Below are 14,077 nucleotides of genomic sequence, written 5' to 3'. Positions count from 1 at the left end.
TCCCACAGAGGCAAATAATTCCTTCTACAACCACCTGGACAGATGGTAACCCCAGCCTTTGTTCAAAAAGAACTTTAAACCAAATGTGCTGAGATATCAGTAAAATTCGCTGTTTACAAAAGACAAATTAAATTATCATATAGAAAAAATAAATATAAGCCCCAATTGGTAGACCAAGGATGTGAGAACACAAAAATTTAATTCTTCAGAGTAAGAATCTCAACACAATGAGGCAATAATCAATTGGGTTTGAAAACTGACCCTTTCCTTTGAGGACTTATAAATTAGACCAAGAGAGAATACATGTATGCCTGAAATCAATGAATCCTTGATATGTGGTTTACATACAAGGGGGCCCAAATTCCTTTTTTGCAGCTTGAACTGGAGATATATCTGAAACACTACCATTCTGTTGTGTAGCAGAAGACTGTTCAGGAAACTGACTAGGCCGTGAACGCGCAGAACCAACCACTGCAAATGAAACAGGAATTATTATTCATGGCATTAATCAAAACAACTTCTAACATAATGTAACTTCAAAAGATCAATAATTCATCAATGTGGATCCTTCAACTTGGACTGCAGCCCTATCCACATCTTAGTAACAGCTTTACTGCTACAGAAAAAAAAGTTGGCCTAGTGGTAAACGTTCTGGAAACAACATTTTTCAAACTTGGCTAGGTTGGTCTTTTACTGACAGTCCATTACCAGGCCCACACGCAAGGCCTTTTCAGGTTAGCATGATATAACAAAATTATAGAAGCAAGCCTTTATATAGAGCAAAAAAAGCATTTAGTAAGTGCTTACTAGGTGCTAGGCATTGTTTTTTGAGAACTCTGGGTTACCAAGGGTCAAAGGTCTATTAAGGATGATTACCAAGGCAGAACTTTAAGTTAAGGTAAATGCACAGAATAAACAAGTAGGCCTCTGACACTAGCTTTGAGACCGGGGCAAGTCACTTAACCCCTCTGTGCCTCACACAACTCTGTAGGACTTACATAAAAACAGGTTTTTTAATCCTGTCCTCTTCCATTCACCAGGAATACTATTGTCTGCAGGAGCAGCAGTTATCAAAGACAATGTGATGTAGTGAGTATAATAGTGTTTAGTTGAATATGAGAGAGAGAGAAAGAGAGAGAGAGAGAGAGAGAGAGAGAGAATGTGTGTGTGTGTGTGTGTGAGAATACTACCTCAGACCTTCACTATGTGAACAGGGCAAGTTACCATGAAATCTCCCTGAAGCCCAGATTGCTCAGCTATGAAATGCGGGTTACAGCATCTGCCTGGTACAGAGTTGCTGAGCTACTCAAATAGGGTCATGTATATAAAGTGCACTGCAAACTTTAAATGTCAGTTCTGGGGCACTTATTTTTAGTTGTAAGAATTAACGTATATAACATATATATATATATATGTAAAACTGGGACAGTTATTATTAGTTTTGAACTTTGGAAGTTTGGTAAAAAACAACTGAAAAAGATATGAAGTGTAGGTTAAAACTCGAAGTCTAAAAATAAATGGTATAGTGCTTACCTGTTTTTTCACTTACTATTTTCAAGGCTTGAGGGGGAAATGCTAGGGACTGCAGCTCTATGAGGGATTATTTAGACACCCTCTTTCCCAAATTCCTAAATTTGGCAAAACTAATGGTCAAATATGTAATTACTGTATTGAGTATTAGCTCTTAAAATAAAAATATATATATATAAAATTAGGTAGTTTTACCTGAAGGATTTCATTCTTTGACTTAAAAAAAAATATTTCACTCAAAAATTAAGTGAATTCCAAATGCATTGAAAAAAATTAAGTACACTTCAAAGTTTCTTTCAATGGTAGAGCAGACTAGGCTCAGAGTCAGGAAGAACTGGTATTGGAAGTCCTCCATGATATACATGCATAAAGCCTTCATTACTTTTGCAAGATATGCTAAAGCTTACATTGAATGATGATGGGAAAGTCATTTAGCTTCTCAGTGACCAAGACGACTATCTTAGACTAAATTATAGATAAATGGCTAATATGTATTGGTAAAGGGAGTTTTCAACACTAAAGCAACCACAGTTCTAGACCAAAATAAAAACTATCTCAACCCCCAAACAAAAAACCTCTCCTATTTATTTCCCATATCTATAAATGAAATCGTATTAACAGTAGTCTAAATTATACTTTACCCCTATTGTCTCTTGCAGGGGGGTCATTCTTAATTGGAGCCACAGTCAGGCGATTCTAGAAAAGAAAACAATTATTTTTTTTCTCTATGTCCACTCGTTATGCAAAACACAATTTTGGCATACTTGTATATTTTAAAAAGCAATCATAAAAATTATAATACAGAAGTTAAAATTATGAGTAAACTGATTTATAATTTAATAAATCTGCTAAACTCTTTCTTATAAAAAGGTCTTTAAACAATACACATTTCAGGGCCACATAGCAGATTTGGAGTTGGAAAGACTGGAAGACAGAGTCCAAATGCCTCATTTTACAGAAGTCACAAGACCATGAAAGCTTAAAGGATTTGCCCATGGTCACACAACTAGTAAGTATCTGAGGCAGAATATGAATTCAGGTCTTCCTGATTTCAAATCCAGTGCCATATTCATTAAATCATAATGCTTTTAATTTTTTTATTTGCAGTGATTCTTGAAATAAAATTTGGGGACTATTTAGAGACCAGATAAAAATGAAATCACAAATAAAATAAAAAAATCTGTTTCTTATAATAAATTGGCTTATGTTATTTTTACACTGTCTACTTGAGTGTCTTTACTTTCCTTTGAAGCTAATTATTTATAAATAGCTCAACTGGAATAGAAATTTCCAAGTAGTTCAACAATTAATTTAAGTCTATACTGATCATATTATTCAGTTACAAAGCTGTCAAAACTTCTTAAAAGTTTTCATTTCAGGATAAAGAACCTGATGCTGAACAGTTGATATGCTACTGGTTATGTCTTTAGGGTAGCTAAGGACATCAATATAAATAGAAAGAACAACCACCACAAAACTACCAAACAGGTAAGCTTGGCCCCAAAGAAGAGGTGAGAAGACATTTGATTCCTTTGGAGGGTGTGTGTATTGGAAGATATGGATGGGGTTTGTCCCATGGAACAGTGAATATAATGTCAACTTTTTTGAGGTAGTGATTGGCTTTGCTAATTTTTCTCTCTTCTTTTTTACTTCAAAAATATTCTTTGTATTAATGGATGACTCTCTTAGAAAGGGATGGGATAAGGACACAGGGAAAAAACTAAGCAATATAAAGATGAGAGGGCAGGAGCTGGGGATAATTTACTTCTATGTCAGGTAACTGATGATGGATGACAGATGAATCATTTAAAAGAGTATCCAAAAGGTGCTGGATGCTGCAGAGGGCACTGGACTGCACCTAGGTCTGGGGTTAGTGGCTCTGTTGTATCATAGTTCTATGACCTGGGTTAAAAAAATTACTTTATCTCAGTCAGTCTCACGTTACTCATCTGCAAATAGGACTAATAAGATTTGTATTACTTATTTCAAAGGGTTCTTTAGAAGGTACCTTGGAGGTCCACTTGTTCAACTCTTTATCTTACAGGTGGGAATAAGGAGGCCCAGAGATAGGAAATGACAAATAGTAAGGGGCAGAGAGGTGTAAAATTCAACACCAGGGTCTCTGACTCTACTTTCTGCTCTCTTTCCACCATACCACAGCAAGAATCAAGCTACAAAGCCAATAAGCACATAGGGCTTGCAATAGGCTAGAACTGTTGCCTACATTTTACTGTTGTAAAATTAACAGTATTTGCAGATAACACAGGAACAAATAAAATTATTTACCTTTTCCTGTCTTATTTTTAGAGATACTTGAGCAAGATAATAATATATTAATAAGGAAAATTATGGGATTCAATTTACTAAAAGCCATCAAAGAAATAAAGAACCAGGATTTACTATTTTCCAGTTCCCTAAGAAGAAGGTAAACAAGTAGACAGAAACTCAATATACAGTTATGAAATCCCTACTATGCACAAGGTACCAAATATACAAAAACAAAAGGAAAAAGTCCCTGACCAGGGGAATACACACATATTAGTAAATACAGAGCATATAGTAGCTAGGAGGCATAAGGGATAGAGTGCTGTCCTTGGAGTCAGGAAGTCCTGAGTTTGAATCCTTAAAACATTTACAATGTGACCCTGAGCAAGTCACCAATGACAGCAGAGCTATGTGCTTTGAAAAAATTTAGGGTCACACACTCTATGAAAGGCCTTAAGTTTACAGCTTATACCTTATCAGAGAGGAAGTTCTAAAGTACTTTCTAAAGATTCATCAAATTGAAAACCAGACATCTCTAAATCACTTAAGAGGTAGAAGGAAATCAGTTATTTTCCAAAACACAGCTTTAATATGCCATCATTTCTGAATCACAAATTCTAAAAGTAATTCCTTAGACATTCAATGATAATTACAAACCTTCACAGTTTTGTTTACTTTGGCTGAAGAGGTAGGAGGTGGAGGTGTTTCTGGGCTAGGTTCTATTTCTTCATCAGGTGCAAGGTCAGGGTTAAGTGAAAAGATGCTCTCCAACTCGATCTGTTTATACGAAAAAGGTAGGTTTAGAAAGAAATATATTTAAAGCCACTTGTCATGCGGATTTAGAAAACAAACAGATAAAACTTAGTGATTTTATTTGAGATGAGCATTATTTTAACTTGGAAAGCACAACACCTAAAATTATGGTCTTTATATATGTAAGAAGCTATCCATGACAGTTTTGTAGTTTTGAATTTCCTGAATTATTTGGATAATGTTACCAGCATAAAGAGAATAGAAGTATACAGCAACTATTATAGTAGATGTAGCAGGTTAGAAAAAAGTGGCATTTTCATTTTACTGAAACCTAATTAATGATATATCCAATCATGGATATGAGGAATCTACTTCCCTCAGAGTGGAAATGTTCAAAAATCCAAAATTTTACAGGAAAGATTTGAAAATACATATATTCTAAGGCACATTAGTATTTTGCTTTTCAATTTGTTTTTACAGTCAATACTACCATAGTAAGACAATCAAACAGAAGTTGCAAAAAAATATGTTCACTGAACTCATTTCAAACAGTTTTTCTGTGAAGAACACACACTTAGGAAAATAGTGTAGTGGCAAATAAAATCCTGAACACATAGTTGGAAGAATCAATAAGATTAATGGCTGAATTAAAGCTAAAAATAGTTACAGCTTTTAAAAATGATCTATATTACAGAACTATAAATGAAGTTAAATGTAATGGTATGTACCTCTTTGCCTTTTGTATCTCCATTTTCTATCCATTCAACAGTTACACTTTCATTATCTTCATTTAAAGATGTTACCATAGCTTGATGTATTCGACCTAAATGGGAATAAGATACATAGGATAAAATATCATTAACATGTTATTAAACTTTTTGTGATACTGTATTTTAACAAAGGGGTTTGAAAAAATGAACAATGAATAACAATAACTGCCTATGATGCAACAAGCAGATAACATCAGTCACAAACATGGTTTCACTGTTCACCAAAATTATATAGAATGCATTGTTCTAGGTACACTAGGGGAACACAAAGAAGTCAACAAACATCCATTAGGCATCAATTTCTGGAATAAGAACAAAAAAGAACCTATCAAGGAGTTCACAATCTATTGAGGGAGATGACTTCTACACAAATAAATGTTAACTATAGAATAAGGCAACTGCATAAAAAGTATAAAGTAGATCACAGGATTTAGACTTGGGGGAGTGGGGAAGACCTTCTTAAGCGAATTTAATCCGACCCACTTATTTTATACAGGAGAAAACTGAGGCCAGGCAGATAAAATTACTAACTGCCCAAGGCCACATAGAAAATAAACAGTAAAGTCAAAATAAATCTTAAGAGCTGAATGGGATATAAAAGAACCTTGAGTCCAGGGGTCTCACTAGGTCACTGACCTAGGGTCTATGATCTCGTTTTTAAAAATATTGATTAATGCATTTCAATTGTCAATTTCCTTTGTAATCCTATGCATTTTGCAAATTTAACCAGTCTGAAAATGTTTTATAGGTTTCACCAGACTGCCAAAGGTTAAGAAACATAAAGGTTAAGAATCCCTGAAACAGTTCAACCTCTCACCTAATCCATGAATCTCATTTAGAGAATTATAATGGTGGTAGGATCAATTCTCAAGATATCTGGAGGAAAAACTACCAAATACTTGGAAAAATTCTTGGATGTTATCTACTTCCATTCACACACACACCCTGCCCTCACCTAAACAACTAAGGAATTATCAATAGCTGACTCATATAACTACTTTTCCATCTCTATAAAATATTTAAAAGATTAATCAATATATACATTGAGAACAACCCAGGTGAAGACATGAGAAGGGAACTGATTGGCAGGCATTTGCAATGGATATTTTAGAGGAAACCACAACTATACAGTCACACAAATGAATGAAAGGCTTAAGTATTCAAAAACTCACTATAATCTATAACAATGTATTTTGGTAGGTGAAAATGCAACTCTTAAAAGATTTTTCTTTATTAGGATTCCTCCCATTCATGTCAAAATTATATGAAGTTCCTTGAAAGATATAACACATAATTTTGTTCAAAGATCTTTCAATAACTATTATTATTATTAAGGCACAAAAGAGGGAGATTTACCTATTTCCTCTTTCTTTTTTTTATACACACACCCAATAACAGAATAGAATTTATCCAAATCTTTTCCACTTCTTTTATCATTCAAATGAAACAAATACATATTAAGAAATGTCAAAGATACTCTGCATAATAAGGACATTCATATGTAATGGAAGGTTAAAGAAAATGAGAATAGGATTGCTTTATTTTTTTTTAAAGAATTTTATAATCTTGCGCCAGTCCGGAGTCAGGAGGACCTGAGTTTGGGTTCCAGCCTCAGACATACCCACACACACACACAAAAACTAGCCGTGTAACCTTGGGCAAGTTACTTACCCCCAATTGCCCTCTAAAAGGTAAAAAAACAAACAAACAAAAAAAAAGAATTTTCTATCCTTAAAGATCTAACAATGACCAACTTTGATAGACTTAGCTCCTCTCAGCAATGACTGACTAGGACTACAATAATTACCACCTGCTGATAAAATAATGTGCTACAACCCAAGAAATTGACTTAGGGCCAGTTCAAATTAACCATGTTAAATTATGACGTGATTCACCTTGTCTGTTAAGAGTCAATTTTTTGTTAAGGACCTTAAGTAGTATAGTTTCACAGAGGAGAGTAAAACTTTGGACTGGCAGTTTGAAAATAATGGTTTAAAAAAATTTTTTTTAAGACGGGGGAGCTAGGCAGGAAAAGCTGTGTTTTCTTAGACATTAATCTAGCAGATCTACAGTCATATGAAAAAAATACTCCAAAATCACTATAGATTAGAAAAATGCAAATTAAAACAACTGAGGTGCCACATCACATCTATCAGATTAGCTAACATGACAAAACAGGAAAATGATAAATGTTGGAGATGTGGGAAAACTGGAACACTAAGGCACTGTGGGTGGAGTTGTGAACTCATCTAACCATTGTGGAGAGCAATTTGGAACTATGTCCAAAGAGTTATAAAACTGCGCATACCCTTTGACCCAGAATTACCACTTCTAGGGCTGTATCCCAAAGAGATCATAAAAATAGGAAAAGGACCTGTATGTACAAGAATATTTATAGCAGCAGAAGAATGAGGTAATATCTGCAGACTTGTTTGTGGAAATAAAAGGTTTTATGATGACAATTCAGGACTAGGTGATTGCTGACAAATTATAGAATGCTTAATGTGAGAAATGCTAGCAGTTTGCTTTCCACAGATTCTATAGGAACAATGGATGTTCCAAAAACAGATGTTGCACAGGACCTGCAGGAAGGTGTAAATCAGGATGAGGGGAGGAAGAGCAGAGTGACCCTATCCAATCATATAGCTGGAAGAAATCTGTAAGTTTCCCCTTAGTAAAGGCCTGGACTAAGCTGGCTCAAACTGGCTAGCTAGGGTCAAAGGATGGTCACCAACTTTTCATTAACACACATGCTTAACTAGCTTCATACATATTAGCTGACACATTCCACACAGAATCAGAGCCTCATTATCCAATCATGGGATGCATGCAGCCCATGTTTGGGAGGAGGGAATGTAGGAAGGAATAGATATGTAATGGGCAGGTTGGAAAGACTGTAATCCAGAAGAGTTGAATCCAATCACAGTTCTGAAGGGAGGAACAAGGCAGAAAATTCCAATGAAAGCAGCATAAATGGGCTCCCCTTTGTCTGATTCTCTGTAGTCTTTTAAAGAGGCTAAAGTAATGAAAACCTTCCTGGCTTTCAAATAAGTAATGTTTATTACTAGACTAAGTATATTTCTAACAGTTAATGTTAGGGACTTATTAATATAAATCATGCAAAAAAAAATCAAAGAAATTGTGCAACAATCATTGCAGGCTAAAAATTTAGCACTTAGCAAATACCTAGGAGATTAGTAGTATACAAGAGAAACTCACTATCTTTCATGTAATGGCAGTCAACAACTCTCCATACTACAAATACAAACCTCAAATATCTTGGGAGAATTCAAATAATAAACTCATCTGGGAACTAGACCATTATCCCAGACTGAAACATTACTCATAATCATCTATAGGTGACACTGACCTTCATGGCATTTTTAATAAAGGTCACCGTATCACATAATCTTCAAGCTAAACATAATAAAAAGCATTTAAAACACTGAGACCCTGTAAAGCAACTCAAAATCATGTCAGAAGAGAATAAGGCATGTATCACCCTGACTACTACTGGAAATGTACAGGATACTTTCAGTGGACCTCAAGAAAAGGAACAATTTTACTGAATTAGAAAAAGCAGTTATTTTATCTATCTATGCAAACCCTCATACTTTTCTCAGGACCATTTTTACGTGAACCCCATTAAAAATGTGAGAATGAGAAAATAATGCAGCTTTCCTTTACATATCACTGTAGGATTAACAAAAACAAATCTCTTTACAACAATTTCATGAAACAGGAAATATAAACACAATCATCTCCACTCACATAGCTATTAGGTGTCAGAAAAGTATTAGGACTTGAATCCAGGCGTGACTCTCCAATTATATAAAACTTTGGTGTGTGCTTGGAGGAGGAGAAACCCTGATTTTGGCCTCCACAGCCTAAGTTCAAGTAGTCACTCACAACCTAGCCTTAGGCAAACTGCAAATCACTGCCTGCTCTGGGCTTCAACTTCATCCTCGGTGAAATGAAGAGTTTGGATTAGATGATCTCTAAGGCTCCTTTGCAGCTCTACATCTATGATCCTGGGAGACCTGGATTTTTACCAGAGAACAATAAAGCTCCACTCCTACAGTGTTAGACACTTTAGACTTTATTCTCCTACAAATATTATTAGTCCCATACCGGCCTCTCAACAAAATACTTTCCCCATACTGGTATGGGCACATTCACAACCACTTTTTAATGTTGTTTTTGCTTAATTTTTATAAGTTTGTAATGCTAGTTTATTTTAGCTTATTCTTTCATTGACTGTGTTTGGGATTCTTTTTTTAATTGAAAATCTCCATATACTCAAATATATCCTTCCCTTTAATCTAATGAAGCCTCTTTCAGATTTGGTAAACTTATTAAGAAACTCAATGGCATAAAATGAGACCCAAAAAAGCACAGAAATCTTATCTTTTTAAAAATTTATTTGTTTTCACATTCATTTTTATAAGATTTTGAGTTCTAAATTTTTCCCCTTCCCTCCCTACTTCCTTCCTAAAATGGCATGCAATCTGATATAGACTATATATGCACAATCATATTAAACACATTGCTGCCTTAGTCAGATTGTGAAAGAAAAATCAGAACAAAAGGGAAAAATCATGAGAAAGGGAAAAAAGAGAAAATAGTATGCTTCGATCTACAGACTCCATAATTTTTCCTCGGGATGTGGTTAGTATTTTCCATCATGAGTTTTTCTGAATTATCTTACATCATTGTATTGGTGAGAAGTCTAACAAAGTCTATCATCACAAGGTTGCTGTTACTGCATACAATGTTCTAGTTCAGCGTCAGTTCATGGAAGTCTTTCCAAGTTTTTCTGATATTTGCCTGCTCACCATTTCTTATGGAACTATTCCATTACATTCATATACATGAATTATTCAGCAATTCCCAAAGTGATAGGTATCCTCCTGAAGTTTAATCCTGTCAGGATATGGATATTCTTCTTACTTCCAACACCTTTTTCTGTAACTCTCCTGGTCACTAAATCTATTTCATCCTTCAGGTATAAATAAGATTAACTCAGTCAACAAGATTTATTAACTATGTGCTAGGCAATGGGCTGTACAATGAGGATGCAAAAAAAAAAAGGCTCTGCTCTCAATGTGATCACAGTCTCAGGGAGGAAAAATGTGCAAAGAAATATATAACAAGATATATACAAGATAACCTGGAGATACTCAACAGAGGGAAGGCACCAGCTTTAAGGGGGATCAGGAAATGTTTCTTTGAAGAAGGTGGGATTTTATCCAATAATAGGAGGTGAAGGAAGTTAGGAGAAAGAAGGAGAAAAAATTTTAGGCATGGGACAAGTAAGTGATAAAACTTGAAATCAACTTAATAGAATCAGCCACCTGGCTCCTAATGGCTACACACATTTTAAGCCATAAACATTCATTGTCTATAGTTCTCTATCTAGTGTTTGGGGATTTTCTTCTCTGTTTCTAATCTTAGCAATACTGGAGTCCAGAAGAGAGGTCGAAAGCTGAAGCATTAATTCAGAAACCAACATTTCACCAGGTATACCATGTTCACATTCAATCATTACAGTGAAACAGTATTTTTAACAGTCTTGTCGGTAATATTTACCTATAATGAGAAAAAAAACTGTATCTAAAATTCAAATCCCAGCAATTTTTCTACTCAGTAAGACTGGATTTGAATTGTGTTTCATCCTAAATTTGTCAAGGGGTAGGCATGCAATTTTTAACAAGGTCCCTATTAGAATAAAACGGCATTTTATTTTGGGGGTGGAGTGGGTGGGTTGTTATGCTGGAAAGCCAATTTTTATCAGGCTATTAACCTAGACTAGGAATATATTATTATATTGTAAATTCCGCATTATAAAATCCTGAGTCAGAATCTTAATATGAAGAAACATACTTATAAAGATATTATATGACTGAAGATATTTACCCTGGTATAAATGAATTAAAAGTAAAATTTTATAACATAGTCTTTGGATCAATGACTAACAGATGTGGGATAATTTTTTTTTTACAAAAAATACTTAGAGTCACAGTTATGGATGGAAGAAACCTCAGAGGTCATCTAGTCCGACTTCCACATTTCACAGATGAAGAAACTTAGGCAGAGAATGGAGAAGTTATTTGTCCAAAACTACACTGCTAGAATATGAGAAAGTTAGAACCCAGTACCTCTGACACCAAATTCAACCCCCTTTTCACTCCACTAGTAGCTGGATTCAAGTAGCACTATACTACTTACTGTACTAAACACCAACTATACTGAGTAAGTAGAAGGAATAAATTAGAATAGCTGCAATAGACATTTATATAGTATTCCGTAAAGCTCTGAATCCATACATCACTTACCCTGTGAGACAGTGCAACTATTAATTCCATTTTACAAATTCAACTGAGGTTCAGAAAAGAACTCATTTGACTAAAACTTAAGACTTGAATCTAAGATGTTTTTTGCTTAATAGTGCTCCCATTACATTATATCACTACAAAAAGAAAAATGCTACAGAAATATTAGACTAGAATCAAGAGACCTAGGTTCTAAAGATGCCAATCAGGTACTGTTTCTTACTGCTTTCATATTTTGCTGGCAGAATACTTCTTTGACCCCCTCAGGCCAAGCATTTGGACTGGATTTTAGAGTCCATTTCCAAGTGTTCTCTATCCTCCCTAATGTATTCTTTCTCTACCCTGCTATTCAGTGGACACATGATAGATTATTTGAGTTCTGTGAGGATTCAATTTGAACCAGCTAGATCTGTCCTTTTATCTTTTTATTTTTATCTGGGATATGAATAACAAAGTGTGCAACAGCCAGATTTGATGATCAGGTTGAATATTATTACAATGGTATCACTGGGCATAATAGTGGTGTTATATTTCAATATAGACTTGTTCAAGGACAGCTAGATAGCAAAGTGGATAGAGCACTGGGCCTAGAATCAGGAAGACCTGAATTCAAATCTAGCCTCAGACATTTACTAGCTGTGTGACCTGGGGGAAGTCACTTAACTTTGTTTGCCTAAGTTTCCTCATGTGTAAAATCTGGAGAAGGAAATGGCAAACCACTTCAGTATCTTTGCTAAGAAAACCCCAAATGGGGTAATGAAAAGTAGGATAAAACTGAAAAATGACTGAACAAAAATAGACTAGTGAATTTTATATTACTATAGACAGTTAACATTATAAAATTATAATGCCTATAGAAATTACCTCCCAAGGTTCTTGCGAGGCTCAATGAAATAATGGACACAAAATTCTTTGTAAAGGCTGACATTAGATACGTGCCATTGATTTGTAGAACATAACCAAAAGTGTTTTTGTTTTTCCTTCCCTAAATGAAGCCTATGAAATTGGTCAAAGATCCAAAAGTAGAATCAAAAAGCCCTTCATAATCTACATCTGCATGAACCCAACGTAGAGAATGTCAAACAATCACTGGACAAATGGTCGAGTCACATGAATTTGTTTATAGAGACAAAGGGGTTTATGATGACAATTCAGGAGTAGGTCATCATCACCAGAAATAAGGATTGTTCTTAAACAATCTGTACTTACTGATCATCACTGGTTGTAAATGGAAATGATAGAAAAAGAGGGGGAAAACCCTGTACAACATATCACTGCAAGCTGTAACAATTTAGCACTTACAAAGCACCTAAGATAGTTTCCTGGCTATACCCAGATATGATAAAAGCTTGCCATTGCTCACAAACTACAATAGATAAAAGGTTCCCACACTATAATTACAGAAATAAAAATATTCTTGAGGATGGATTAAGTTGTACTGGATCTAGAACATCACGGATAAAACTGGCCCACAATTGCCTAGATATAACATTCAAAATGGATACTCAACTGCATATAGCGCTTCCATAAGGAAATTCTTTCCTACATTTCTGGGGAAATGCATATGGTTTCCCCCTCCCAAAATCCTAAGAAAAATTAGCTTAAATCAGGAAGAAGTACTGTGGTTCTCCTTAATGTCAACTTGAAAGAGCAGATAGGAAGGAAAAGGGTCATGATCTTGCTTATCATAAGTTCACTGCTCATTCTGCAGAAAACGATGAGTCATTCTTGCAAATAAAACAATAAGTTTATATGTGTGTAATCTAAGATTCTAAAAAATAACAAGTTTTGGAAGCAAAATAAGTCTTAAGTTGGCAATTTCAACACGTGGCTATCCATAGTGCTGTTAATCTTCCTAGAAGCTCTGAATGTTATGTTATTAAAATACTACCCAAAATATTTTCTGCCATTTCCTAGTGCTTGAATATACAATTCTTTGAAAATATTATTAAAAGTAATATTTTTAATTAAATATATTTTTAAAGAAAGGCATATTAATGAGTAAAGGGTATGAATACTAGAAATGTTTTCTAAAAGATATAGGAAGGGGTGGCTAGGTGGCACAGTGAATAGAGCACTGGCCCTGGAGTCAGGAGGACCTGAGTTCAAATCTGACCTCAGACACTTAAGACCAAAACAACAACAACAACAACAACAACAAACTAGCCATGTGACCTTGGGCAAGTCACTTACCCCCCCCATACCCTACCTTCCCCCTTCCAAAAAAGAAAAAGAAAAAAAAAAGGTATAGGACAAGTAATTTTAAATCACTGTCATAATATATTGATTCATAAAAATAATAAGTAATGGGGCGGCTAGGCAGCACAGTGAATACAGCACCAGCCCTGGAGTCAGGAGAACCTGAATTCAAATTCTACCTCACACACTTAACACTTACTAGCCATGTGACCTTGGGCAAGTCACTTA

General features: G+C 34.9%; 1 protein-coding gene across 3 annotated transcripts in view; it reads right to left on the bottom strand.

Annotated features, from left to right (window-relative positions):
• KIF2A (kinesin family member 2A) overlaps positions 1 to 14,077 on the bottom strand; it is a 97,514-nt gene that overhangs the window by 44,597 nt on the left and 38,840 nt on the right. For 2 of the 3 annotated variants that reach the window (XM_069096378.1, XM_069096376.1), the window contains exons 2-5: positions 5,277 to 5,371; positions 4,453 to 4,572; positions 2,172 to 2,226; positions 349 to 471 (exon numbers count right to left, since the gene is read on the bottom strand). In XM_069096378.1, coding sequence (XP_068952479.1) covers positions 349 to 471; positions 2,172 to 2,226; positions 4,453 to 4,572; positions 5,277 to 5,371 — 393 coding nt within the window. The remainder of the gene's footprint in view (positions 1 to 348; positions 472 to 2,171; positions 2,227 to 4,452; positions 4,573 to 5,276; positions 5,372 to 14,077) is intronic. The other variant, XM_069096377.1, reaches the window with a different exon arrangement.

This window comes from Petaurus breviceps, unplaced genomic scaffold (genome assembly GCF_028583685.1).
Source record: "Petaurus breviceps papuanus isolate PSGF00001 unplaced genomic scaffold, PetGlider_PUasm1.0 229, whole genome shotgun sequence".
In the NCBI taxonomy this organism is placed as follows: domain Eukaryota; kingdom Metazoa; phylum Chordata; class Mammalia; order Diprotodontia; family Petauridae; genus Petaurus; species Petaurus breviceps.
Note: the sequence above shows the minus strand (reverse complement) of the source record. Positions and strands in the feature narration are given on the sequence as shown.